The sequence below is a fragment of the Argiope bruennichi genome, chromosome 4 (assembly GCF_947563725.1).
Source record: "Argiope bruennichi chromosome 4, qqArgBrue1.1, whole genome shotgun sequence".
NCBI lineage: Eukaryota > Metazoa > Arthropoda > Arachnida > Araneae > Araneidae > Argiope > Argiope bruennichi.
The window spans coordinates 26798077-26824994 of record NC_079154.1 but is presented as its reverse complement, the minus strand read 5'-3'; the positions used below and the strand labels follow the sequence as shown (position 1 = coordinate 26824994).

The 26918-nt window shown below is 27.6% G+C and overlaps 1 protein-coding gene across 2 annotated transcripts in view; it reads left to right on the top strand.

Moving 5' to 3' along the window:
- The window catches only part of LOC129966773 (TOG array regulator of axonemal microtubules protein 1-like), a 73836-nt gene extending 47321 nt beyond the window's left edge, over positions 1 to 26515 (top strand). For both annotated transcript variants that reach the window (XM_056081335.1, XM_056081334.1), the window contains exons 6-15: positions 7602 to 7849; positions 11905 to 12104; positions 13496 to 13874; positions 15108 to 15174; positions 17938 to 18093; positions 18207 to 18399; positions 20964 to 21112; positions 21919 to 22077; positions 23973 to 24099; positions 25579 to 26515. In XM_056081335.1, coding sequence (XP_055937310.1) covers positions 7602 to 7849; positions 11905 to 12104; positions 13496 to 13874; positions 15108 to 15174; positions 17938 to 18093; positions 18207 to 18399; positions 20964 to 21112; positions 21919 to 22077; positions 23973 to 24099; positions 25579 to 25668 — 1768 coding nt within the window. In that variant the 3' untranslated portion in view covers positions 25669 to 26515. The remainder of the gene's footprint in view (positions 1 to 7601; positions 7850 to 11904; positions 12105 to 13495; positions 13875 to 15107; positions 15175 to 17937; positions 18094 to 18206; positions 18400 to 20963; positions 21113 to 21918; positions 22078 to 23972; positions 24100 to 25578) is intronic.
- The last annotated feature ends 403 nt before the right edge of the window (positions 26516 to 26918 follow it).

Below are 26918 nucleotides of genomic sequence, written 5' to 3'. Positions count from 1 at the left end.
ATTAACCTAAATTTACACTTGTTTGCTGCCAACCGTGACAAATATCATTTTATGAAAATGATTTTGTACCTTATAGGTTTATATATTTAAAATTGAAAAAAAAAAAAAAAATACGTAACCACTTTAATGAAAGCTAAAATTATTCTCTAGTTAAATAAAATTAAATTCATTTTCTTATACTTTACATTATTGTCATAAGAATTAATCATTTCTATTATTCTATTTAAAATTTTTACCGGGTAATTTCTCTCCAAGTTTGGAAACTGTGATATAAAGATTTTTTTTCCTCCCTTCAAACATTTGCTTTTTTATCTTCAAACGTTTGCACGAAAGCAAGTTTTAACTAAACTTTTCTGTAGGTTTTAAAATTTGAAGTAATAGCAATTAAGATTTGACTGAAAGAAATGATGAGAAGTGGTGGATGGAAATAGATTCAGAAATGATGGGATCATTTTTCCAATTTTTCTATTTTCTAATCAGCATTCTTTTTATTATATTCTAATCATTTTTGGCGACCAGTTTTGTTCATCGAGAATATTGATTGTATTTAATTCATTTTCTCATGCATAACTCGATATTCATAATATGATTATGTATCAAAGCGAGATTACTTTATGATCAACTTGTAAAAAACATTAAATTCTTGTTATTTTAATGGTTTTCCGCTTGTTCTGTTTATTGTGTCAATAACCTCCCTAATAGAGTCATGTTCAAATAATCTATCATCTAATTGCACGCCTTTCGTGGTTTTAAAACTTTTTTCTTCTCGTAGAAATTGTGCATATAATAAGCACAATATTTCATCCTCGATTTTTATCAATGGAAGAAAATTCCCGCAAATAATTTTTTCATGAAACAATGAAAATGGCCTAAATTTCATTGCAACAGTCAAATTGATTGCTGAAAATTAAGCAATAATAATAATAATAAGCCGGTGTAAAAAATTATTTTTAGAAAATTATTGCAAAAAACATTGAAATCTCTGAATCCAATAGTCAGATTTGTTTCGTGCCTGTACACATGAGCACACAGAGGCACACATTCTTCTGTATTATTAAAAGAGATTTAATGTATAAAAATAAATAATCATTCTTTTTACTTGAAGTTCCATTTTCATAAAGAAATGGATTTTTTTATCTTTAACTTTCTTAAATAAAAGAAATATATGTCGTACACATACACTGCTCTGTAATTTTCATTCCATATAAGACGATTATTGTTGTATTTGTATTGGATTTTTCATTCTTTCCTCTTTTATAGAAGATTTATATGAATTTCTCATCAATTATCGAAGAATTTATTATCTTTAGTTATGTCTGGGCAAATGCTCTTTTATGAAACTATTGGTTTTTTTTGTGACATATAATCATCATCTATTTGAATTTTAAATAAATATAATTGATAATTAAAATATTTGTTGATTAATCCAAAATTTTATTTCTACCTCTCATTTAATGCTTTTAAACTTTTTTCCTGTGCCATGGAACACCAACATATTAAAAGTATTTATTCATTGAAATCTTTTCAAGAATTTTGTATTTTAATAAAAGGAAAAACAATTTCTGTATATCGAATAAAATTATATTCATTCAAGCTTAAATAAGCTTATTTTAGTTGAAAAGGTGATTACTGATTTCGTTCGTAAGAAAGAGTATAAAATAAGAATGATTTTTAACTTGTTCGTGAAAAAGTAATAAATGTTTTCTAATGATTCATTTGTTATTCTTAGCTTCTGTTTCACAAATGCTTTCCTAACTTTATTTTGAATTCAATTTAGTTTAGATCACTTATTAGAGCCCTAAATCGAAATATTGAAATGTGAAAAAATGTAGTTCAAAAAAGAGAGAGAGAGAGAGAATTTTTAAAATTAGCAAAACAAAGTATGAAATTTCGACACATGCGGTACTAGTAATTTGGAAAATCCCTGTTGTTTTTGCTTTTTCCTTTTTTCTTTGATAATTTCTCTTTTACAACTTTAAAAAAGTAGTTAGAAGTATTTTTAGTTTAAAAAATATTATATTAATGCTGTATTTTTTTAATTCCTATATACGAATTTTTTTAGGAATCTTCAAATTCGTTATATAGAAAGCTGGCTGTAATTTTTTCTTTTGATTTCTACCAGGTTCTGTTCAATTAAACTATACATATACCGACGTCCAATGACCTGTTACGCATGTTGGTAAGGAATAAAAGGCTCTTTCCTGGGATTAATATTAGGCGTTTTATACAAAAACGCCGCATATTAATCCTAGGCCAAACTTTATGCAGTTACTGAAAAAATAATTTTTAAAATTTCATTTTTTCAGCTATCACGTTTTGAGAGAATTTTTGCGAAATCACATGACACGGAAGGACATTTAAATTCAAGATTTTAGGAGAATTGTCTTTTTATGTTTATTATTATTATTCATTAATTGCTTGGGAGAAGAGTCTGAGGTACAAACTAATTGAAGGTCCTAACTTGTATTTCTATGAATACTGTATTAAAAACAACTATTGTTATAGTACTTGCGGGTTAAATTAGGCAATGGTTTATATGAAAGTGGATTCATAACAAATACAAAATTTAATCACGATTTCTTTTATGAGTATAGTAGAAGACGTTTATTTTTCATAAATCAATATCATAAAAAGTGTGGGAATTAGAAAATGATTTAATGCTATTTTTCTAAGCAAATAAAGTAATTATAGTAATTGTCATCGATAAGAAAAGAACTTTTATTTTATTATATTTAATTAAAATTACTGAAGTTAATTAAATGTAATTATTTCTATAAAAGGAAATTCTAAAAAAAAGAGAGAATATTATAATAAAAAAATTATAATTTTTTTAATCATTTCTTTTTATTTATCGCCTGAGATTTTTGATCGAATCCTGATGTTTTCAATTTGATTTATCTTTGCTTTTCCTTCTTCTTCTTCTTCTTCTTTTTTTCCGTCGAATGTAACATTCAATCTTCATCACATCCGTTCACCAAAAAAATTTACTTTAGCAACTAATATTTGATATTTAAGAGAATGTTTAAAATATAACGTCACGAAAAGAAGTAATCTGAAACTCAAAATGTCATCGATGTCACTTATAAATGTCAAATGTTTTTCACTGATGCGTTTCGAATTCTTTAGTGTTATTTTAGGTACATCTAACCCTATCATTTAAACTGATATGCCTGACTGGTAAGGTTTACCTACCATAATTTTTGATATTTAAATCTGTAATTAATTCAAAGTAACAGTTAATTTCAAAGAGAGATCACTTGGATATGTTCCCTTCACGTTCTGTTATGAATTGAAATAATAATAAATGACCGAGCAGGGCGTGTTATTTAATTAGAGGGTTAAATATTGTTTAAGAGATAAATTTCTTCCTCTCCTGATCCTGTTTTAGCTGTATAATTGTTTACAAAGTTTTTATCTAATTATTTACGAACATTTCAGACTACTTCATTTTTGGTGAATAATTTGAGATAAAGCAATTTGAAGTGAGCATTAATCTCAAAAAGCTTTTTCAAACCTAACCCTACGTCATTGAATGTTTTTAAGCTGCACTTAATCCAACGCCTCGTTAATGAATTAAGGCTGAAAAATATTAGAAATGCTCTGGATACGGCTCACCAAAAAATCTATACATTCAGAAGAAAGGAAATATTAAAGAAATGGGCATCAAACATAGTTTAATCAGGCGCGAAAATAAGTTTAACCGTTGTCAAATGAGTAATCTATGAAAACTGGCAACTATCTTTAAAACTTGAAAAAAAATAATGATCTCAGTTTTATTTCTATACAATGTTTTCTTTATCTATCTATATTTATAATAAAGCTAAATGTGTGTGTGTGTGTGTATGTGTTGGTGCTCTACAGGTCAGACCGTTCGACCTACAACTACCAAATTTGGCACGTGTATACCTTAGAGGCCGGAAATGTGCACCTCGAGTGATTTTTTTTTTTGAATTTTTAATTAAAAATTAAACAAAATTTCGACGTTTTTCCGCTGTAACTTCCAAAAATATTACGACACAAAACTGATTTTACATCATATTGAAGATCAAAAAATAATCTTTTCAATGCTGCTAACATTTTAACTAACAAATTAAATTTCGATTTTTAATGAATTTTTAAAAAAATAATTTAATTATATTTTTCAACAATTTATTTCACTCAAAATAAAAATAACATTTAATCTGCATGAGCACGTTGCACGTTAATGGGGAAAAAAATAGCTTTTATCAACGTGTTGCCATTACATTAACAAAAGTTCATTATAATTGCAAATTAAACATAGAAATGTGTAATTTTCAGCATGTGTCTGTATGAAATGAAATAAATATAAATTATATTCCAAAAAAGTAAATGCAGGAAAAAAGTTTCTGCGATCTTTAAGATCCATATTATTGATTGAATAAATCAGTTTTATTTAATACATACATAGTTCAATATATACAGGATATTTATTCATTTAATTAGATTCTGGCAGCTAACATGTAGACCTTATGCATCTGCTAACAAAATTTTTAAATTTATAACATAAATCAACAAATTCTTTGATAAATTACGAATGTTAAATTTTTATAGATTCCCAATTCTTTAAATGATATATAACAAAATATTCTTGAGACACTAATGTTTAAAAAAGATATACTAAATATTTTTATTTACAATAAATCCGATAAACTAAATCAATCACAAAAAGTGACTGATTTATGTAAATTTGAGTACCTTCATTCTAATAAAAACTCTCGATTTTGGACCTTTCCATCCAACGTCTTAAAGGAAGGCTGATTATTGGACAAATGTGTTTTTGTATTCGTATGTGTTGCTGCATTAAATGCCAGACCATATGATGTAGAGCTACCAAACTTGGCTCATATTTTCTTTGGAGGGAAGGAATTGATATCCAGTTGAGATTTTTTTAAATTTTAATTAATTAAAAATTGAACGAAATTTTTGCGTATTTCCAAGATAACTTCCGAAAATTTTACGACTCAAAACTGATTTTTACATCATCTTAAAGTCCAAACAATAATCTTTTCAATGATGCTAATGTTTTAACTTATAAATTAAGTTTCTATTATTATTTTTTAAAAAAAATGTATTTTAATCATATTTTCTAAGAATTTATTTCGCACAAATTCTAAATAAAATTTAATCTACATGAGCACGTCATGAGTGCGTGAGGAAAAGTTGCCATCACCTTGACAAAAACTCAGATTGAAAAATTAAGTTAAATTTCAAAAAAATATTACAATAAATTAGTAATGCACAACATGTGTTTGCATGAATCGGAATGAATATGAAATGTGATATTTTTCTTAAAAAAATGAATGCGAAAAAAAGTTTTTATTGTCGTTTTAAAATAGGCATACGTAGTTTAATATAAACAGAATATCAGCTCTAATCAGTGCACAACAGCTAATTTTTAAAACTTTATTAATTGGTGTATATATCTAATACATAATAAAATATTCTAAAGACACTAATATTTTAAATAAAAAAATATCTACTCTTTTTTAACTAAAGCTGATTGAGTTATCAAAATTTAAATGTCTCTATTCTATAAAAATGTGCGATTTTAGACCTCTCCATCACCGTCTTGAGAAAAATTCAGCAATCAGCTTTTGAACTTCCCCGATACTGATTGTCTAAATTAATGAAATTATTGATTGTTCTAAAATGATGATATTGGAAGCTTTATAACTTGGTCAGGCTTGATCGCAGAGGATTGAAACGTTCAGTTTCTCAAGATAATATTATGGGACATGGTTTTTATAAAGGACTGTATAAAATTTAGATTTCATAATTGTTTTCAGTAGCACATTTATTGATTCAAATAAAATTAAATATTATTTACCGTAAATCATTTTGAAGTTAAAACTGTATTTTATGACGAATCGGAGAAATTTTTATAGAATAATTCTTTGAGAGATTGCATAAAAATATTTTGTGGTACAAATGAAATTACAATGCTGAAGGATTCGATCTATTTAGGTTATATTTTTATATATATGTGACTATAGAAAATTAAAGTTTAAAAATATTTTACAAAAGGAGCGATTGAGAGACCAAAGTACATAAATATTCAATTGAAAGTTTTAGGGAGCATTAATTCTGGCGAACCAGTTAGTTACCAAACGCGGCTAGTTTGTAATAAATTATTTAATTTTAATACACAATTTTTAATGTTATACAATTCAATCTTATTCATCAAAATATTCAATCGCATGCTTTTGCCAATATTAAAATAAAGTTTTTAGAAAAATTTTCTTTGGACATTAATGTTTTTAAGTTGGGTTTTCACTTCCGCTTTTATTTCATAGATGTGCACTTTTAAATTTGTACGTGTTGCAGTTTGTTTCGATTTATTCGGTTAAATTCATATTTTTCGGCTTTATCAAATAAAAAATGTTTTTTCTTTTTCAAAATATATACTTCCGACATTAATATTTAACAGTCAATAAATTAGACGAACAAGCTGGTCGCCAAAGGCAGCTAGTGTAAAAAATTTCTTCATTTTATCATCGAATAATATGTTTTGATTATTTATTTAGAAACTCGTCCGGAAGGTATACGACGAATGTTGTTGTTGGACAATGGGAAGCGATCCATTACTAAATGATTATTCTATTAAACAAGAAGCGCAAGTAGCAAAATTACGGCTTAGATATTATTTAAGGAAAAACACTAATAGGCATTAACAATGTAAACAGACAAAAAAATCACTAATCAAATAATAGTACCAGCTTTATCAATTACGCCTTCTAAATCCTGCTACGAATGAACTCCAGAGATAGATTCGCCTGTTTCAGCCGCGCTTCAGATAATTCTACTTTTCTGACAAAGTATGACATAGTATGCCATTCTCTAGAAGAATCCTCAGATCTGTATATCGAATAAATATAGAACAATAATGCTTGCATCTCTCAAAATCTTCATTTTATCCACCAAATTTGTCACCAAATAGTCTTCAAAATCTGTTGTCATTGGATTAACATAATAAAAATCTGTCTGAATTTTAAATTAGTAAGAGTAAAATGGCTGGGAAACGTTATTGTAGATTTGTAACAGTATTTTGAGACATTTTAAATATTTATCATAAATATATAATTGGAAAAATTACAATATAACTGCGCATAATACTTTTTAAAAGTCATACTCCTGTACCAAAAGGCCGCGGTGTCCTGGTGGTAAGGTCTCGGCTTGTGAACCGTAGGGTCATTCAGGTTCGAGACCCGATTCCACCGAAGAAACGTTGTGTAAGTGGGTCTGTTGCACGTTAAATATGTCATGCCAAACGTCCTCCCGCTGGTGTGGTGTGGTGTGGAGAGGGAGGTGCCAGCTCAGGTGTCGTCCTCGTCATCTGACCGCGGTTCAAAATGACGATGTCCTTCCCAAAATAGCCCTAGTGTTGCTTTACAATGGGACGTTAATATAACTAAACTAAACTAAACCTGTACCAAAAACATTATCTTCAGAAATATTTATTTTTGCATTAAATCCACTCTATTTCAAAAGAATTAATCCAAAGTTTTGCGATATATATATTCTGGAAGACAGTATTACTAGTTATAATTTATTTTGTACCAATGTTGGAATCTTTCTTTCAGGAGGAAGATCTCCCCGTCTGCGACACAAATAGGAAGACAACCCATTCTGGTGCGATCGCCGTCTCTTAGTAGCTTGGGTCAATTCCAGAGTGATGTGAACTCCGGCAATCACGTCTTCTACGGAGCCTATTCCCCTCCGCCGAAAAACATGGGAAACATCGGGTCATACTTCCGCCAAAGCCCTGGTGGCGTCGTGGTGGCACAGCCCACACCCGTTCACTTGGATGACGTCAATGTGTTTGGTGTTAGTAAGTGTCGTTTTGTGTGCATATGCGTTCACGTCATTTCAAAGTGTATTCATTTGCAAGCCAATTAGAAAAAAAACGTTTTGCATTTTATAATGTAAAATAAATTATTGTTATTATTCTTTAACGCTTTGATTGCTGTGGGAGTCACCGGTGACCGGGGTTCTATATAAATTACGTTGTGAGAAATTCAGCGTGGTAGTAAGCGTGTTAAATGTCTTTTCAAAATCTTTTATCTTTTTCTTTCTTAATCGATAATTTAGATTTAATTTAAATATCACATAGATTTCCTATTAATATTTGATATTTTATTATTATTGCTGTTTTGTTACTGTTTTATTGCTTACTAGCCACCTTTGGCGACCAACCGGTTCGCCAATCTTAATGTTCGTTTAAATTTTAATAATTAAATATTTTACGCAATTCCTACTTTAATAGATTCTTCATCAAAATATTTTAAAACTTCAAATTTTGATAGTCATATAATTCACTCATAATATTATAAAGGTCTTCAATCATAACGTAATATGTATCTCTCTCATTTTCTGTTAGCTCCCGTAGAATTTATGCTTTAAATTAAAGTGGAAAGGATTAATCTGCAATTAATATAATAATATTTTTTACTGAAACAAAGCATTTTTTTTTATAATATGATTACTGGTAACAGAGTCACTGAGCGTTTAAACTTTATGGGCACTAAAGAATATCTTTCTTAATTTATGTTATATCTCAAGAATTTGTCAACAAACTTTTCTCAGATTCATCATGAACAGATCGATTCATTAACAATGTTTAGTTTTAAATGCATCAAACACTAAAAAAATAAACAGAATCAGTTGATATAATTTGTCGAAAACATATTAAGCCTTCAAAACCAAGTCTGTATCCGTTGAAAATAGTTGTCAACTATCAGAACACAGTGCAGTACTATTTCAAATTTTGAGGAAACTCCGTTCAGAGAAAATCGAATATAATTTGACTATCGAATATAAATTCGAATATATAATTGTTAACACAATAACATCAAAATGAAAAGAGCTAAATAAATAAAATTCGGTATATAGATTTAACATCTATATTGTAGACAAATATAAAAAATTTGAGCGATATCCAACAAGGGGTTCACTGTCTGTCGATCTGTATTTTCAGATATATGTAAACACGATAACTCAAAAGCGAAATGACTTAAATGTATTGAATTTGGTATGTCATTTTGTGACTACAGGTGCAGTTTTCCATCAAATTTTTATTTCGGTTGATTAGGAAAAACGCTTTTAAATCGCAAATTCGATTTTCATATACTATTAATCGCATGCTAGAGATTAATGGCCAAAAAACCTGTCAAAGATGACACGATAGATCCAGTAAAAATGCTAAATTCTCGTCAAAGAATATTTCGTAGCTATTATATGCCATGCAAGGCATTCTTTGAAATGACACCTTTATTAGGGAATATGTGAGAAAATTTTGGAGAGGCCTTTCCCGCTGATTTATTCACATCATTACATTATGTATGATCGATTTTATTCAATTACTTTTCCGCGTCTCTCCGGAAGCTCTTAAACGTCATCTTTCCAGAACATATTAGATTTGCAGGCGTCCTGGCATAGGGGTAGCGCGTCTTCCCCGTGATCTGGGCGTCCTGGGTTCGAGTCCCGGTTTGGGCATGGTTGTTCCTCCGTTGTTCTTTCTGTGAGGTGTGTGAATGTGCCCTCCTGTAAAAAGGGGTTGTGCAAGCGAATGAGTGATGCGTGAGTAGCTAAGTCGTACTCTTGGCCCTAGTTGGCGCTACTATAAAAACAAGAGACGCTCGCCCCCCCCCCCACACACACACACCGGCTTAAAATCGCTGTCTTCGTAACAGCGGTCTTGTCCATGGCAAGTGCATAAGAAACAACATATTAGATTTGCTTGTAAAATATCATTCCACGCGTTTTTATCATTTTGAACTTTTTTCCGCGAGGATAATTTGTGAAGGAACGAAATAATTAGAAATTATTTTGTCCATTACAGCTGCTATATAATTGATAAAAATTTTTAAGAAATAATAAAAAACGGATGAATAAAATTTAAAATTTTATATTTATAAATTATAAATTATATAAATTATAGTTGTACCAATTTTAGTTATAAATTTAATTTATAAATTATAAACTAACATTTTATCGCGCTTAGATGTTTTGGACTGGATGCTCGAATTTCCTTTGGATTCTTTCTTTCCTTGTAAGATGAGTCGTTTCTCAAAGCACGCGTGTTTTTTTCAGCCAAAGTTAAAAGTGTCATTGGAAAACAACTTTTACAGTGCTAGCTTGATTTTTTTTCTTCTTTTTTACCCAATTTGTGAAATGCGGTGATTTCAGGCACAGTTAAGTTATAAATATACTTATTATGAAAGAGATGTGTGAATATATAGTCGAACTTTCGAAAGATATCAAAAAATAGTTACACACGAAGAATCCTTTTCTTTAAAGATCGCAGGTCACTGAATTGGGATAGTGAATAGAACAAAAATGAAAACGGATACGCATATAATTGATATATAACTGAAATTCATAACTTAGACGGATAAATAAAAGATTTTACATATTTAGATTGAGTCCAAACATTATTAGGTTTTTTTTCCCCCTTGTACTAATACATACAATTAACTTAAGTACATAGGAAATTATATACAATTTAAATACATGTGTAAATACATATAATTAACGTAGATTTACTTGAAATTACGTACATTTAGTTTAGATATTTCTACAAACACATCCAATAAACTTAGACACACTTGAAAATTCCTATAATTTTATATTACGTACTTAAGTGATGTGTTTATGTTTATCTGTTAGTAATGTGTGTATGATAATAATGTGTTTATGTAATGTGTTATATTATATTAGTAATGTGTTTATGTATGTGTGCTTTAGTAATGTGTTTATGATAGTAAATATGTATGTAATATGTATGTTATGTGCTATGTATGTTAGTATGTGTTAGTAATGTTTTTATGCACTTTAGAACTTATCTTTTTATGTAATACCTATAACTTTAGATTATGTACTAAAGTTATAGTCATTAGCGGATTTCCAATCAGACAAACTAAACAGCTACCTAGAGCCGCTCGACCGAGTGGGGGACGATGGAGGTCAATTAAAAAGATTTATTTACCTGATTACCAAATAAATTTGTAGACAAAAATACAAATTTTATGAATTATGTCTTATTAAAATAATATTCATCAAGTAAAATTGATCGGGTTCTTATCTATTTCATTAATTCACTGTTTTCTGCAAAATATACAAGTTAAAGAAAAAACTGCATTTTTATAACTATGCACAAACGTTCACATAATATTAGTAAATAGTCATAATGAATAAAGAAAATATATTTCAAAGAAATAAATAAAATAAAATAAATTAATCTAAAATAAATAATTTATATGTTAAGATTCATTAAAAATTTTATTAACATTTCAGTGTTAATATTTTATTAAAGTGAATGATAGCAAATTGACAGGTTCCACTGCATAAGGCTCTTTATTGGTGCTCATTTCAGTATCAAATATTCCTTCCTTATCATAAACGAAAATAAGATCAGTGTTGATGAAAGTAAATATCAAAATAGGAAATATTGTAATTTTCAGTAGGTGGTTCAACAATTGTCTAGAAATTGAAATATTTGCTCAAAATGAACTCTGAATAAAAATTATCTAATGCATTATAAAAAAAAAAAAAAAGGTAAAATACTAGGGTTCTACAATAATGAAAATTTTCTATATTTGCCATATATGGCTGCTGCCATTCCAAAGAAAAAACATTTATCATAGAAATAATGTTATGAAACCTGCAGAGCAATGATAGAAACAAGCTGTTTAATATAGCTAATTTAAAATTTACTTCCACCCACCCCACCTTTTCATTTTTCTTTTTCGATAGCATATATGAAATTTCTGTAGAAAAACAATGTAACTGTGTGTATTTTCATTACCATACAAGCAAACATCAGTGTTTATATATTATTCATTATTTACATAATCAAATTTATTTTTAACCGTATATTCATTTTAGCTGTTTTAGGAGAAAATGGGAAAATGTCATCGAATCCTACCACAGAAGGATGGGAAATACTTCATTCTTCCTCTCATTCTGATAGCAAGACTGACAATTGGCAGAAATCTGTTGAAGGCATGCCTGAGGTGTATGAGATGCACGTTGATTCCCCTGCCACATATGGCCGAAAAATAGTTACTTCACCTCTGAACGTTGTGGTAAGTATTCAATGCACTTTTTTCTTGCATTTTAAATCTTTAAAGTAATTTCTCATTTTTTACTAGCGCCTTCGACGACCAGTTGTTCGTCCACCATATTAATAATATTAATTTAATATAGTCAACCAGTTTGATGTCATCTTATCACAACAAATGAAAGTACTGTTTTAAATTATCCTTTATGCAGCAGATACAGAATAATTTGATTGGTTAAAATAATTGTTATTATATTGGTTATGCGTAAAAAGTGACAAAATTAGTCCAGCGGTTGAGGTGGGGGCTATATCAATATTTAATTTTTACAATATCTGTAGAAAATGGAGTACTTCATAGGGAGCAGGCGATTATCGACGACATATCTAAGAGTCATGAATATAAATATTGGTTAAATGATGCCGAATGAATATGGTTAACGGGCATGCTCTTTGGTTTTCCTAATTATTTTAAATTTATAGATGTATTTCTATCGTCTGTACTAAAAGCTCCCCGTTTAATGCCCCACCGAGCGTTTTATATGAACGGATACTATGATTTGTTAGAGCTGAGAATTATCTGTGCTTGTTCTTTTTAGGCATAAAATTACCATCTTATAATTTAAATTTTGAGTAATTTCTTTAGAATATTACTAAAATTTTGCAGTCCGACCGCTATTAAGCTGATGATGAATAATTAAGTGTCATTTAAGTTACAGTAAAATATTTTTTATTTGGTACAAGAAACTACATATTCATTCAGAGATACACTTTCTTTTCTCTGCCTCAATTAGTTTTTTCTTTCTTTATTTTTTACAATTTATGCAAACTGTAGATATTACAGAAAGAATTTTACGAGTTAACCGGTGAGGTATTCAAATTTGAAAACCAGAATGCGTTGAATTATATTCATATCTAATAAAACAAAGCACCATTACAAATTCATTTTTTTTGTTTAAGAATTTTTAATGAATCGTAGTTGTACTTTGAAATTAAAAAATATATAAAATGCCCAACATTAGAAATAAGTGTACATTTATTTGCTTTGGAATATGTTAATATTATACAAAACATTAATTTGAACCCATAGAGTTGACATGACTTCAAAATACGAGTTTTTCTGATTCGAGATTCCATTTCACTAAAATTGATCCATTCACATAAATCTGATACCCTTTTCAACTGTCGATGTAAGACGTCCTCCTGGTGGTATGAATTAAAAGTTTGGAGGGAGAGTACCGTCCTTATCATCTAAACATGACTCAAAATTATGAGGTGTGTATCGAAAGAGGCGTCGTGTAGTTTCAGAATAGGACTTTAATCTTACGACATTGAACGAAAGTCAACAAAAACAGTAATGGTGTATTGTCCTATTTATTATTTCCATTCATTAATTGATTGATGCTTCCATTTTATTAGGATAATGGAAACATATCTATTGCAAAGATTACTCGGGAAAAGATGTTGAAACGCCAGCAAGAAATTATGAAGGAAGCCGAGGAAAAGCGACTAAATAAAGAACGCGAGCATAATCTTTTAGAACAAAAAGTCCAAGTGGAACAAGCGAAACAAAACACTGAGGCCATTTCTCCAATTCCAGACAATATCCCAAATAAAGTTGATTTTGAAATTGTAGAAGACCTGCCACCTGATGACACTGAGCCACCTCCACCGCCGGCGTCGCGGAATGAAAATTCAACGCCTTTGCCAAAACCTGCAACACCAGAAGACAAGCAAGTGCCAACAAAAACTCCAGTTGTTCAGCAGTATAAAAGATTAGAATCTGCAAGAAGCAAAGGTAGATAAAGATATTTGGATATTTACCTTAAACGTAGTTTCTTTTCCTTCTTGTTAGAAATAAATATGTGAAAACTAGAGCGTTTCTCTTCATTTTAATTGAAATTTTTTCTTTCCATCAAATATGAAATCACAGTGTAGTAATTTTTATTTTGAAATAAAGTATTATGTATTAACTATATATTTAAAAGTAAGATTTTTGTATGGTAAAATAAGTAAAATTCGCTTCCGTTTTCAATTTATTAGTATTGAAAAATGACGATTGATTAGTTCAAAAACGAGCAGTGTTAGGAATGATACATTTTGGGCCGGGATAATCTGGTTGGATTCGACTCCCTTGGATTGTGAATTCGAACCCCGTCGGCCGAAGACTCCCCGTGTTTGGTGACTGGCGCATGTACAAATCTGCGTGGTCACAAAGTCCTCAATGTCGGGAGTAATACCACTGGGGTTACTGATTCAGAGGTGATCTTTCTCTGATTCAGGCCAAAATTACGATCTGTTGATGAGTGAATGAAATGCATGAATGAAGTCCGCACCGTAAAAAGGGTGGTGACGCGTGAGTAACTAAGACTTACTCTTGGCCCTAGATGGCGCTACTGAAAAATAAGAGACGCTCTCTAGTTTAAAATCTTTGACTTCGTCAGCGGGCTTGTCTATGTCAAGTGCTATTAGAAACAATAACAATGATACATTTTTTAAAATCTCATTTAACTCACCGATTAACCAAAATTTTTATATTCAGATTAAGTTGCTAAATTTTCCACTTTTTAACTTAATGTAACAAATCAAATTTCATTTGTTAATGAAATTTGATAGCCATTTAATCTGCTTCATTTTCAGTCAGATCGTTTATTCTGACTTAAAATTGTAACATTTTAATGGCAGGAAGTGCATTTTTCTATAATCAAAAATATTATCTACTTACTCAGCATGGTAGTGTGCCTTGCATTTTCCCCAGAAGGAAAATTATGTATTTGAATAATGATTCATTTCCTTTTGTTAAAAGTCACCACTGAAACAGAAAAAAAGTTGATATTTTTCTAAGATATAAACTAAATAATTATAATTAAAAATTTAAGTTTTCTTAGAAATAAAAATGGCTTTTTAAAAACTGTATGATAATAGTGAAATATTTATTGCAGTATTGCTCGTTATTGCAGTATTGCTGATTGATGAGTTGCCACTATAAATGTATGTATTATGCTAATAAATACTGTATTGTCTTTATTAGGTTCTGCAAAACCTCTCTCCCGCTCTTCCTCCCTGAAAACTCCCAGTGCTCTTAGGAAAGTAGCACAGTATGTATTTAATATCACGTAGCCTTCTTATCATGTAATCATAAGAAACATTGTTGACTCTCTTTGTGGAGACTTTTATTATCATATCATTTTATTTTATAAGAAAATTCAAATGAAGCATTTTTTTTAAAACCTTTGTGCTATTTTATTGGTGGATTTTATTAGATGCTTCAATGAAGATCCCATTTTCATTTTAAATATTCAGAATCTTTGATTTTGTAATGTGTAGAGGCCTTTTGTATATTAAACCTTATGTTGATTTCAGTTGTCCTCCTGTTAATGTAACTTGTTGAATTTTTACCGATATTACCATAATTCATAATTATTAATTTTGTCACAAAATAGCTCTTGCATTGCTTCAAAATGTGTGATTAATGTAACTAGTAATCTTTTGCCTTGCAAGACATTTTATTATTTTTAAAATCTTTTCCAATATCCTTCATTTCCTTTATATTTTAAATGTGAATGATAATTGTTAAATGGTAATTTTTTTTTCAGCTGCCATATTTAATTTCAAATAAATAACAGTCTATCAACAGTCTTTTTTATTTTAATGAAGTCATGTGACAAAAGATTCAGATGTTTTAAAATGGGAAGTGAAAGCCTGCCATTCGGGACACTGTTGGTTTTTCTTGTAAAATGAAATGAAGCCATTCATTTTTATTATTATTTTTACTATCACATCAAAACTAGGTTAAATAATTATCTGGACTTGCCATTTACTTATTGTTCTGACATATCACAGTTAAAAAAAATCATCTTATCAAGCTGGAAGGTAGAGGTAGATTCCTAAGAAAAGTAGCAAGTTGGTGTTGGTTGGCAAGCGCCTTTCAATCTTTAGATAAAAGCCAATAGCATAAACCTTGATATATTTTTGCTGTTGCATATTAAAGCGACTATAGATAATGACTTTATTGTTATTGAATAATTCAGCATTTTTTACAAAACAAATATTTAACATGATTTGTATTACCATACTTAAATAAATAAATAAATAAATAGTCATAATCAAATGCTTTCAAAGAATTAAAATACACATGCCATCTGAAATTTTCTAAAGCTGACTATTTTCCCATAATGTTGCCAATAAATAGTTCTGCTCATTTATTTTTCTCAATCTATTAAATTTTAGTTTGCATGTATTTATACAATTTAAAGTTAAGAAAGAAAGTTAAGAAAGAAAGTACTAATTTCTAAAAATTGCAGCTATTGAAAAAATTTTAATTCAAAAATTCTTATTCCCCTAATTTGATTTATTTTTCTAACTTCAGTGGTAAAAAAAGTTATGGCAACTGCAAATTTCAGTGCCTGCTATTTCCATCCCTTTGAGCTAGATGGCCCATCAGTGAACTCATCCATGATTTTTACTTCTCTCACAAACCCCAGAAAATTTTAAATCCTATCAAAATTATTCTAGTTCTCGTATTAACAAGATAGCATAGGAAAAACAGTATGATACACATAATGATACATCTTAATTTAAATTTGAATGAGTTTTCTAGTTTCTATCTTAAATTAAAATTAAATCATTATTATTAATTAATTTCTAGTTTTTATCTTATATTATCTTAAATTAAATTTTTATTTTAAATGATGTCTTAAAAGTATCCTATGTTACTTCATTCTAAAATTTTCTCTTATTTCCTGCCCCAAATTTCATTTTTTATTTAATTATTTTTAATATATGTTGTAAAAAGTTAATGACTCCTTTGTTTCCCATATCACTAACAAAGGGATAAAAATCTCTAACACCTTTGCATTTCTTTCAAAGATACCTAAGATTTTCTTTTCTAAATTGTCATGTGTCAAAAAAATCCCGATTAGAATCTTTTAGTCAAATCACTAAAGAGAAAATTTTCTGTTGCTTTGATTTGTGAACTGATGTAAACAGATGCTTTGCTTTATCATTGATCTTTCCTATGTGCAAATTATGCCTTTTCGTGAAAAAAATAACTTGAAATTCTTTTTTTCTATCATGATTCTGCAAAATTATATTTACAATATTATATACATATACTACATGTATAAATTTTGAAAGTTGGGTTGTTTTGGGTTTCTCAAAGTTGTGTCAAGAGAATCATTGCAATCTTCTTATAATAAGACAGAAATTTCAGTTAGAAAGTAAGAAAAATGATATTCATTTTCATTTTTAAAAATTTTTATTCTGAATTTTTCTGATCAAGTTTTGTATTTTTGAACATTGGTTCATCTTCGAATGACTTTTAAAATGACTGCTTTATTAATTTATTTTTAGCTCTTAATTCTAATTAAAGAGTAATTTTTTTAGATTTATATCATTGAAATGTTTAATGACGCTTATTAAAAAAAATAAATGTTAAGTATATAGCTTCTGCATATTATCTATCATCTACTTAAATAATACAAATGCTGTGTGGTATTAGCTATGTTATATAATTAATGAACCTCTGTATAGATGCTGTTCTAACTTCCTTCTTGGTTAACATGAATGCATTCTGTTTTCCTTTTGGAAAGTTTGGAGAGTCATAATGGAATTTAGTTTTTCATTTCAACTTTTGTTAATATTTCAGTTTAATATTTAGCTTTGATCCAGTTAATCGAATTTTTTTGTTGTATAATGATCAGATCAAATTAAAATTATTTGATCTGATCACTTTTAAAATCACTTCAATTTAATTTATTTTCTTATGTACTAAGCTTTGTCTTTCTGATAATCAATAATTTTTTGGAAAACAATTTGCAATATCCTAGAAGATAAGTTAATTTCACTTTTGTTTTGTATAGAAATTCAACACAAGCCCGAAACTCTCAAACTCTTAAGCACAACTTAGCTGCTAGTTCATTGGCTCTTTTTGATGAATCATCTGATGAAGTGGCTACATACCCGAATCCAAATGAAGCTCTCAAAAAGGCGTTGAAATCACTCTCCACTGATACATGGTATGTTTTAAAAAATTTTACTGGGTATGAAATAAAAAAGCATTTAAAAATGTTTTTTTTTTTTTTTTTTTTTTTTCCCAAAATGATGCTTAATATTGTTTATTTTGTTTCAGGATGGGCAAAATTGAAGGGATACGTACTATTCAAAGACTTTCAAAAAGTCATCCCGATGTTCTTCAGTTACAGTTGCATGCAGTGGTATTAGCTTTATTAACTGAGGTTAAGAACTTAAGATCATCTGTATCAAGAGCAGCTATTCTTGCAATAGGAGATTTGTTTGTTACACTAAAAAAGAATGTAGAACCTGTAAGTCTCTTCTACCCTTGGGGTTCTTTCTTTTCAATGATGATTTCATTCTATGAAATGATAATGAGTTCCATTGCCATCATTTTATTTCCTTTATTTCTTTTTCGAATTTTATTAGATTTGTCATTTCATTTGAAACTTTCACTGATTCAGTGTTCACTTTCTCTACTGATAAAAATGATTTGATTTTTGTTTAATATTCAAAAACTGAAGCGAAATAACAAAATTAAGCAGCTGGTTCGTTATCGTTCTCTTGTGTTCCCTTCGCTTTTCTCCTAAGTTAGCCAAATAGATATTAGGTTTGGCTAATATATGGGCATTTTATTGGACAATTTTTATTGAATAATTCTTTGAAATATTGCATAAATTTTAAAAGAAATATTCTGTGGTACACATAAGATTACAGTGCTGAAGTTTCCGCTTTTCAATAGCCATATTTTTAAAAAAATATATTAGGTTTCAACAAAAAAGTTTTTGTGTTGATTGAAGTTTTATCTCCTCCATTTCAAATTCTAATTGAAATCTTAAGGTAGATGACAACAAATTAGAGATATATATAGTACATTGACTAAAAATATCATAAGGCTTCTATATTAATATGAGCTATGTGATTGTCGAAATTTGAAGCTTAAAAATATTTTGCTGAAGAAGCTATTAAGAGATTAAGATACAAAAATGTTTAAGTGAAAATTTTAGAGAACTTTACATCTGCCGAACCAGCTTGTTGACAAAGGCAGATTGTATGTAATAAAAGTGCTATCTCTCTCCCGAATAAAGTTGTGAACTTTGGGCAAGACGATAAATGCTACAAGTGCTCAGATTTTTTTTTTTTTTTTTTTGTCTGTGTGAAATATATGCTTTGCTGTATAATAAAGAAAACTGGTCACTGGTGAGCAATAGTTATGAAAGGTCAATCACTGATTTAAACATTTTGGTATATCTAACATGGGAACTATGACGAACAGTCTCTGACATGCAGTTAATACACAACTATCAGAAAATTGAAATTGTAATTTGGGCTACTTTTTTTCGACCAATTGAAACCAAAATTCAAACCAGAACAATTGTAGTCACAAAATTACAAATCAAATTTTAATTAAGTCATTATGTTTTTGTTTTTTTTTAATTATTGTGTTTACACTCAGTAGAATGTGCAGAATGCCGGTGATGGAAAAATCAGTGATGAAAAATAGTAGCAAAAAGAAATACATGCTTAATGTTGAACTTTAGAAAAGTGCTGATTTTACTAACTGCATATCATTTTTCTGCAGGGTAAAATTGTCCATTTGTGATAGGCATTGGATTTTGAAATGACGGAGTTGAATTATCTTGAATATGATTTTAATATATAAATAATAATGAAAATATATTAACAAAATTAATTCTAGAGACCAGTATAATTATTTTCAGAGTAACAAAATTTGGTGTTTAAAACAAAGCCTTTTTTTTTTTTTTTTTTTTTTTTTTTTTGTAATTTGAATATATATGCAAAGGCATTACATCATTCACCAGTATCAAAGTTTTTTTTTTGTGGTTTGTACATTGAGTGCAAAAAAAAAAAAAAAAAAAAAAATGTTTCCCCTTAATGAAAACATTTTTGCAGATATAATTATGTGAATGTTTCATGACACAGCTGCTTTCTCAACTTAACTGCAGTTAAAAAATAATGGATGATGTCAAGCATTTTCATATCTGGATTCTATCTGAATTAACAGTTATTACTCATGCAGAAAGCAGTCGAAATCGAAAGAAAATTGGGGTCTTATTTTTCCTTAAATCCAAGATTTTATATAAAAAAGAATATGAAGAACGATTTTTAAAAATTAAATTTTGATAACTTCTTTATTATTATTTCCAATACTGAAGATCATGATAATTACCCCTCTAATGAATAAACTTTAAAATTTTGGAATTTTTGATAAAATTTTATAAAATAGCATATTGTTTTCCAAAGTGCAAAATAATTTATAACTTCTTTTTTAAAACTTAAGTGTGATAATAAAAAACTCTGCAGATTATTGACATAAGTCAAGTAGTTGTAATATTTCATTATAAAAGAAGCCTGTATTTTTTTACAATTATTTATTTATACAGATGGAGTCATATTTTGTTTTTGTGTCTTTGGGAAACAATGAAAAACTAATTGTTCTTTATAATGAGGTTTAAAAAATTTTTTAATTGATATAATTATTGAAGTAATTGTTATTTCATATTTTGCACTTGAATTTTCATAAAAAACACACTTTTTTTATTGTTATGTAAGTTTATTTTTTTTAAAAAAATGCAGAATGTTTATATAAAATTAATTATTCTTCCTGAATCTTGTCATAGTTTTCATTTTGGGAACAATCTTGTTTCAAGTGATTTCTTTCAAAACTGCATAAAAATAATTATAGTTATTCTGAACTTTTCAGCAAACTAATTTATCTTATTAAATATGGATAACTAATCATTACGTAGAAATTTCCTAATTTTCTCAATTCTTTGCTCAGATATTTTAAAATTAATGATTATTTTTTTTATGTTAATGAAAGTAAATATATTTTTCATAAAATTTATTATAGGATCTAGATCTTATCACAAGCACACTTTTGAGCAAATGCGGAGAAACTGTTGGTTTTATCCGCGATGATATTGAAAAAGTCATGAATCATCTTATTGATACCATTACTCCTTGTAAAGCTGCTCTGTCAATTATTGCTGGAGGTGCAAGGTAATGGAATTATTTTTATTTATTAATTTAAGATATATATATCATATCCTTATTCTTTTTTAATTAGAAACTGCATATGATTTTATACAGTTAATGTTTATACTGTTTGTAAACAAAGAATCATTTGTCAGAACTGCTGAAATATCACTCCTTCAGACATATAATGCATTATATTGAAAGGGACAATTATGTCTAAACCAAATTTCTATTTGTTGTAAATATTGTTATCAATACATAGAACAAAGATTCTACATGGTTTAATTATTTGTGTATTACAATTATTTTTTACATTTTATTTTTTACTTCCTCATTTTTATTGATAAAAATTATTTATATTTTGTTTAAACAGAGAAAAGTTTTTCAAGGCTTTTTTTTTTCCCCTTTCGTTTTTTGCTGAGGTACTTAATAAATACAATTGTTTAGTAGAAAAGTCAAAAACTGTGTAGGCATCTTAAAATATCAAGAAGAATCGTTTGATCTTCCCAGAAGCTCAAGAATTTTCAAAAGAAATCAGATCAAACTCTTCTTAGAACTATTTCTAATTGTATACTTATCAGACCACAATTTCTTGATTGCTAAAAAGATATGATGCATTAGCATTAAAATTAAATGAATTGTTCTAATTTATCTGTATCATAATATATCCTCATATCTAAATTTCAACTAATGCCTGTACTGATGGTAAAAGAAATATGATAAAATGTTGTTAAATCAATGCATTTCAGTATTAAAAAAATATAGTATAATTTTAAACTTATTTATACCACAGGATTTTATCCTCATTATTAGTATAATATCTTTTACAGCCATCGTAATGGAGCAGTCCGTAAAGTTGCAGCTCAGTCCCTTCTTGCTGTTGTAGAGAAAATGGGTGCAGCTCGAATACTTACTTCCTCCAAAGACGTGACAGAACGTTTGATACCCACAACTGCACAGTTTTTGATGGATGGAATGCCTTTAACTAGGTGGGTTAAGTTAATTTAAATCAATTATTTTCTCTTATAATTTGAAATTATCGATGAGTTTACTATCAGTTTTTTTTTTTTTTGTAAAAATGGTAAGATTTTAGCTCAATTTTTGAAAAATTGATTGATGTTAATCAAGGGAAAACAGCTCCTTGTTCAGTATGTTTATTGAGATTTTGAGAAGTTTTTTTTTGGAGTGGAGATAAAAACAGTGGTAGATTTAAGCATATTGTGTCCCTAGGCAATCCATATTGTGAGACCTCTCTTGTAATAACTGATCAATTTAGTTAAGCTAATGTTTTTATTATGAAAACTTTGCAAAAATGTGTTTGTATTTATTAATTTTAAAAATATTTATTTAATAAATAAACTGATAAAATTTGTGAAAAATTAGTCATAATATTTAGTTAATGGTTTCTTTACTTACTAATACAGACATTTAATTGTTATGAAAGATTATAAGGAATAATAAATTTCAAACTAATTTAACATTAAAAATTACTATTTCAGAGAACCTGTCAAATAAAAGTAACATATTCAATTAATGAATATATTTTATATATTCATTCATTGATACATGTTTTTATATTCTTTAATTTTTTATATTTCAATATATTGTGAAAAAAAAGTTATCACTTATATTTAATATATTATAATTATATATATTTAAAAAGGATATAATATAAATATGCATTATATCATTTTTATATCGAATTTGTATTTATTTTTTGTACATTTGCCTTTTCATTGCAAATGTTTTTTGGAATAAGGCAAATAATTATATCTTTAATTGATCTGCGTGTGACATCTATTCAGTCCAGTGGCCTCATGCAGCTGGGTGGTTGTTGCATATTTTGTTTAGTTAGAAACTCGCCTCAGAGACACAGAAAAAGAGAAAGCTGTAAATGTATTGATTTTTTTATGAACAAAATTCTGATAATAATCTTCATTTATCTACTGCATCAATTGTAGTTTGAATCTTTAAAAAAATAAGAAAATAGTAATAAAATTCTATGTTATAGCCAAAATTAATTATTTGAATAATAAAAATTGTATTTGAAACAATGTTTTTAATGTTCAAAAATTTCTAGTTCATATAATTTTTTATGCTCCTTTCTTAAAAAAAATATTTTGAGTTGTGAAATTTTTCTTGTATTTAAATCATAATAATATAAAGCATTGGAGTTTTTTTAAATAAAATATTGGTTAAAGAATGTGAGTGTTTTTTAATTCCCTTGTTGTATTATATCAATGAAAATATGTTTCAGTGAATTTATTAAATTTAATAGTTTTGCCTGGTTACACTAAAGTTAAAATTAACTAATGTCCTAATTAATTGCTCTTTGTTTCACATGCCATTAATGAAGCTAAATGCAGTTAAATTTAGTTCTGCAAATATATTCTATTCCATCAACTTTTTAATTTTTCTTTTAATTATATAGTTTTACAGTTCTAAAATTGTTTTATTATATCACCTTGAATTCGTTTCTTAGATTCTATAAAAATAATTTTTTTAAATAAAGGCTTTGTATCAAGGTCTAAAGAATGTATACTTTTAACCATCTGTTATAATTAAAATTATTAGTGACAAAATATATATTGTTATTAGAAATATTGTTGTTGATGAAATATGCAGTACAAACACATAAAATTATTCGAAACTGTGTGATTTATTGAATGGGAAATTATTGTAACCATTCTCTTATTATTGTAGCATTTGGTAATTATTGGCATAATCTTTGTACTTATTACCATCAATAGTGTTTTGATTCCAATATTTCTACTTATTAATTGTTAAAAATTATGATTTGTGACAGAATTAATTTAGATTTCATTATATATTTTATCTTAAGAATGTATTGCATTAAGTAACTGTTAAAAATTCTCTATTGTAGATGGTATGGACGAAGAATATATCAGATTTTAATGCAGCATCCTTCATTTGACAAACTTTTACTGCGATACGTTCAACCAAGCACTTTACGCAACATAAATAGTATTCTAGATTCTATTCGGAAAAAGGTAATCTTCCTTTATAAGTTTAACACTTTTCAAAATTGCACTTATTCAAACCCAAAAGAATCACTTTAATATTATTTGGGGGGAGAGATAGATTCATGAGAAAATAAATTTTCACTCAAGCAGTAGATACTTTTGAAAAGATAAAACACTAATTTATTTCCAAATCAACTTTCCAAAGGCTGTAATTAATATTAGACTAACAACAGATATCTTTTGAGTTCAGATAGTTTTTTAATATATTTTTAGTAAAAATTGGATTTAAGATTTTTTTTTATTATTATTATTTTATTTTTCAGAAAATATAACTATTTATCAAAATCGAGTGAAACTGCATATTATAACTTTGTGTATAACTGAAATGCAGTGTTTTGGAATTATATACTTGGTTTCCACATGTTATTTAAGTTCCTTGACTTTTTTAAAAATTCAAATTTGTTTATAAATTGAAATCTTTTTTATAAATCATTTTTCATTTTTAAAATCATCATATTACATAGTAAGAAAATAGCTGGGTAACATTTGTATGGAATTTTGATTTATTTTTGGAATGCAAAATGAATATACATATATTAAAAAAATATGACCTTAATTTAAAGCCTTTAACTTGCAGATTTATTAAAACAAAAATAATAAATATTTAAAAATTCAAATTTTTTTCAGGTAGTTTTCTACCATTGCTAACACATAAAAGCAAGACACTCTTTACCATTTATATTGGGAAAAAACAAAGATATTATGGAAAAGGGCATTTTATATGTTTTAATGAAAATTTGACTGTATTTTAGTAACTTTAAAAACTAAACACCTATTGAATCAGGAATTTTTTTTTTATTTGTGTAGGAGGGGGGGTTGTTACCTTCTTTAATTCTTACTCTTTTCTCTTTAGACTTTTTTAATCTCACTCTTAATTTTGGATTATTATTTTGGTGATAAAGTTTTCAGAAGTTGAAATTTGAATTGCCCTCTCCACCTTTTATCTTATTTATGCATAAAGCATTGTTTTATGGTAAATGACTCAGTCATTATGATGTTGTAAAAGGAGCATATATGTTATTAAAAACAAATATTATGGAAATAATAATTCTACAAGATTATAAATTTTTATTATATTACTGTCTTTAAATCATGCAGAAATTATTCAGGTTTTATATATATATATATATATATATATATATATATATATATGTATGTATATATATGTAATTTTAACACAGCATTGCTTCCCTGCATATATATAAATATGTATTTTGAAGAGGAGATAGAAAAGTAAAGGTAATTAAACTAAGAAGAGAAGATTCTACATTAGTAAAAATTATTAAAACTAGAAAATATTTAAATGGTTAAGTTATTCATACCTTTAAATTTAATTTATTTTTGCTAAGGATTGATTAGACTAAAATTAAATAAAATATACACATTTGTTTTTTTTTATATTTTAAAATCAGATTTTTCAATAAAATACAAATTTATTTTCCTTAGGGTGCTGGTGATATGCCCAAAGAAGGGGTGTCTGCAAGAACTTTGAAAAATGAAACTCACCGAAATGGTCACTTAAACAGGACTATGTGAATACTGCATCCGTCCCTTTTTTTCATTCATTGCTTTTCATCCTAAAACTGCAATGCCTTTCAGAACAACATTAAGCCATCCAGAACTCTACGTCCATTTACAAAAATTTTATAGTCTTATTTTTTATTTAACAAATGAATCATTTTTAACTGAAAAACTTTCAGAAAGTGTAATTTTTATGAACATCACAAAAGAAGAAAAAGAATTGAACTGACTTTCAAATCGAATATTTTAAGAGTTGAAGGTATTTAGTCAATGCATTAGCCTCATTTTCTTAAACTGAATTGCATATAACAGCAAGAGCAGTTTGCTGTTTGGGGGTGCTGTACAAGTCCACGAGAAATGTGTGTAACCTCATGGTTTGTGCTGGTCACAGTAATTTTTTCCATGTATTTGGTAACTTAGACTTCTTTTTAATTAACTATTGGCACTTCATATCAAGTTTTGAGATTTATAAATACCTGTGATGTTATTGAATTTTTCATATTATATAGAAAAGTGAGCCCATATATGTGAAATTACTTTATTGATTATTGGTTTTCAATGTCACATTTTATTTTTATTGTTAAAAAAGAATAAAAACTGCTATTCATGAAAAGTAATATATATACTCTACTTATTAGTACGGTGATATGTTGAATATTGCTTAAATGTTTATACAACTCTGTTGATCTATTAATATTTTATTTGTTACTAAGTGGTGTATATTAATTTATGGTTGTGATAATTAAAAAAAAATATTTGAATCTAGTCTATAAAAAATATCAAGTTGTTATTGTTTTATATTAGAATAAAAAGAGTTATTATTTAATTAATTTTTTTGTTGTTAATCTTTATAGTTTTATTCACTGTACTGCAAATAATATACAATGAGAGATGTTATTCATTCTATAAAAACTATTTATTACTGCTAGTTGATTTGTCTATAGTTGTGGTAATTTAAGATTATATAAATCTAGTCGATAAGAAATTATAAAAGTATTATTGTTTAATAGAAGCTATATTTTTATTTTTTCCCCCTATTATAATACAAATGATGTACAATAAAAAGTTTTTTTTATGTTATAATTATTTATTCATTTCTCATATTGTAATAATGTAAATTTATTTACATTTTATGTATATATATAAAATAATTTCTTGAAATAACAAGTTTTCGTACTTATTACATTATTCTATATTATAATGTTTAATAAATATTAAACATCATATCATATATAATGTTAACACTTTTTTTGTATGAATTAATA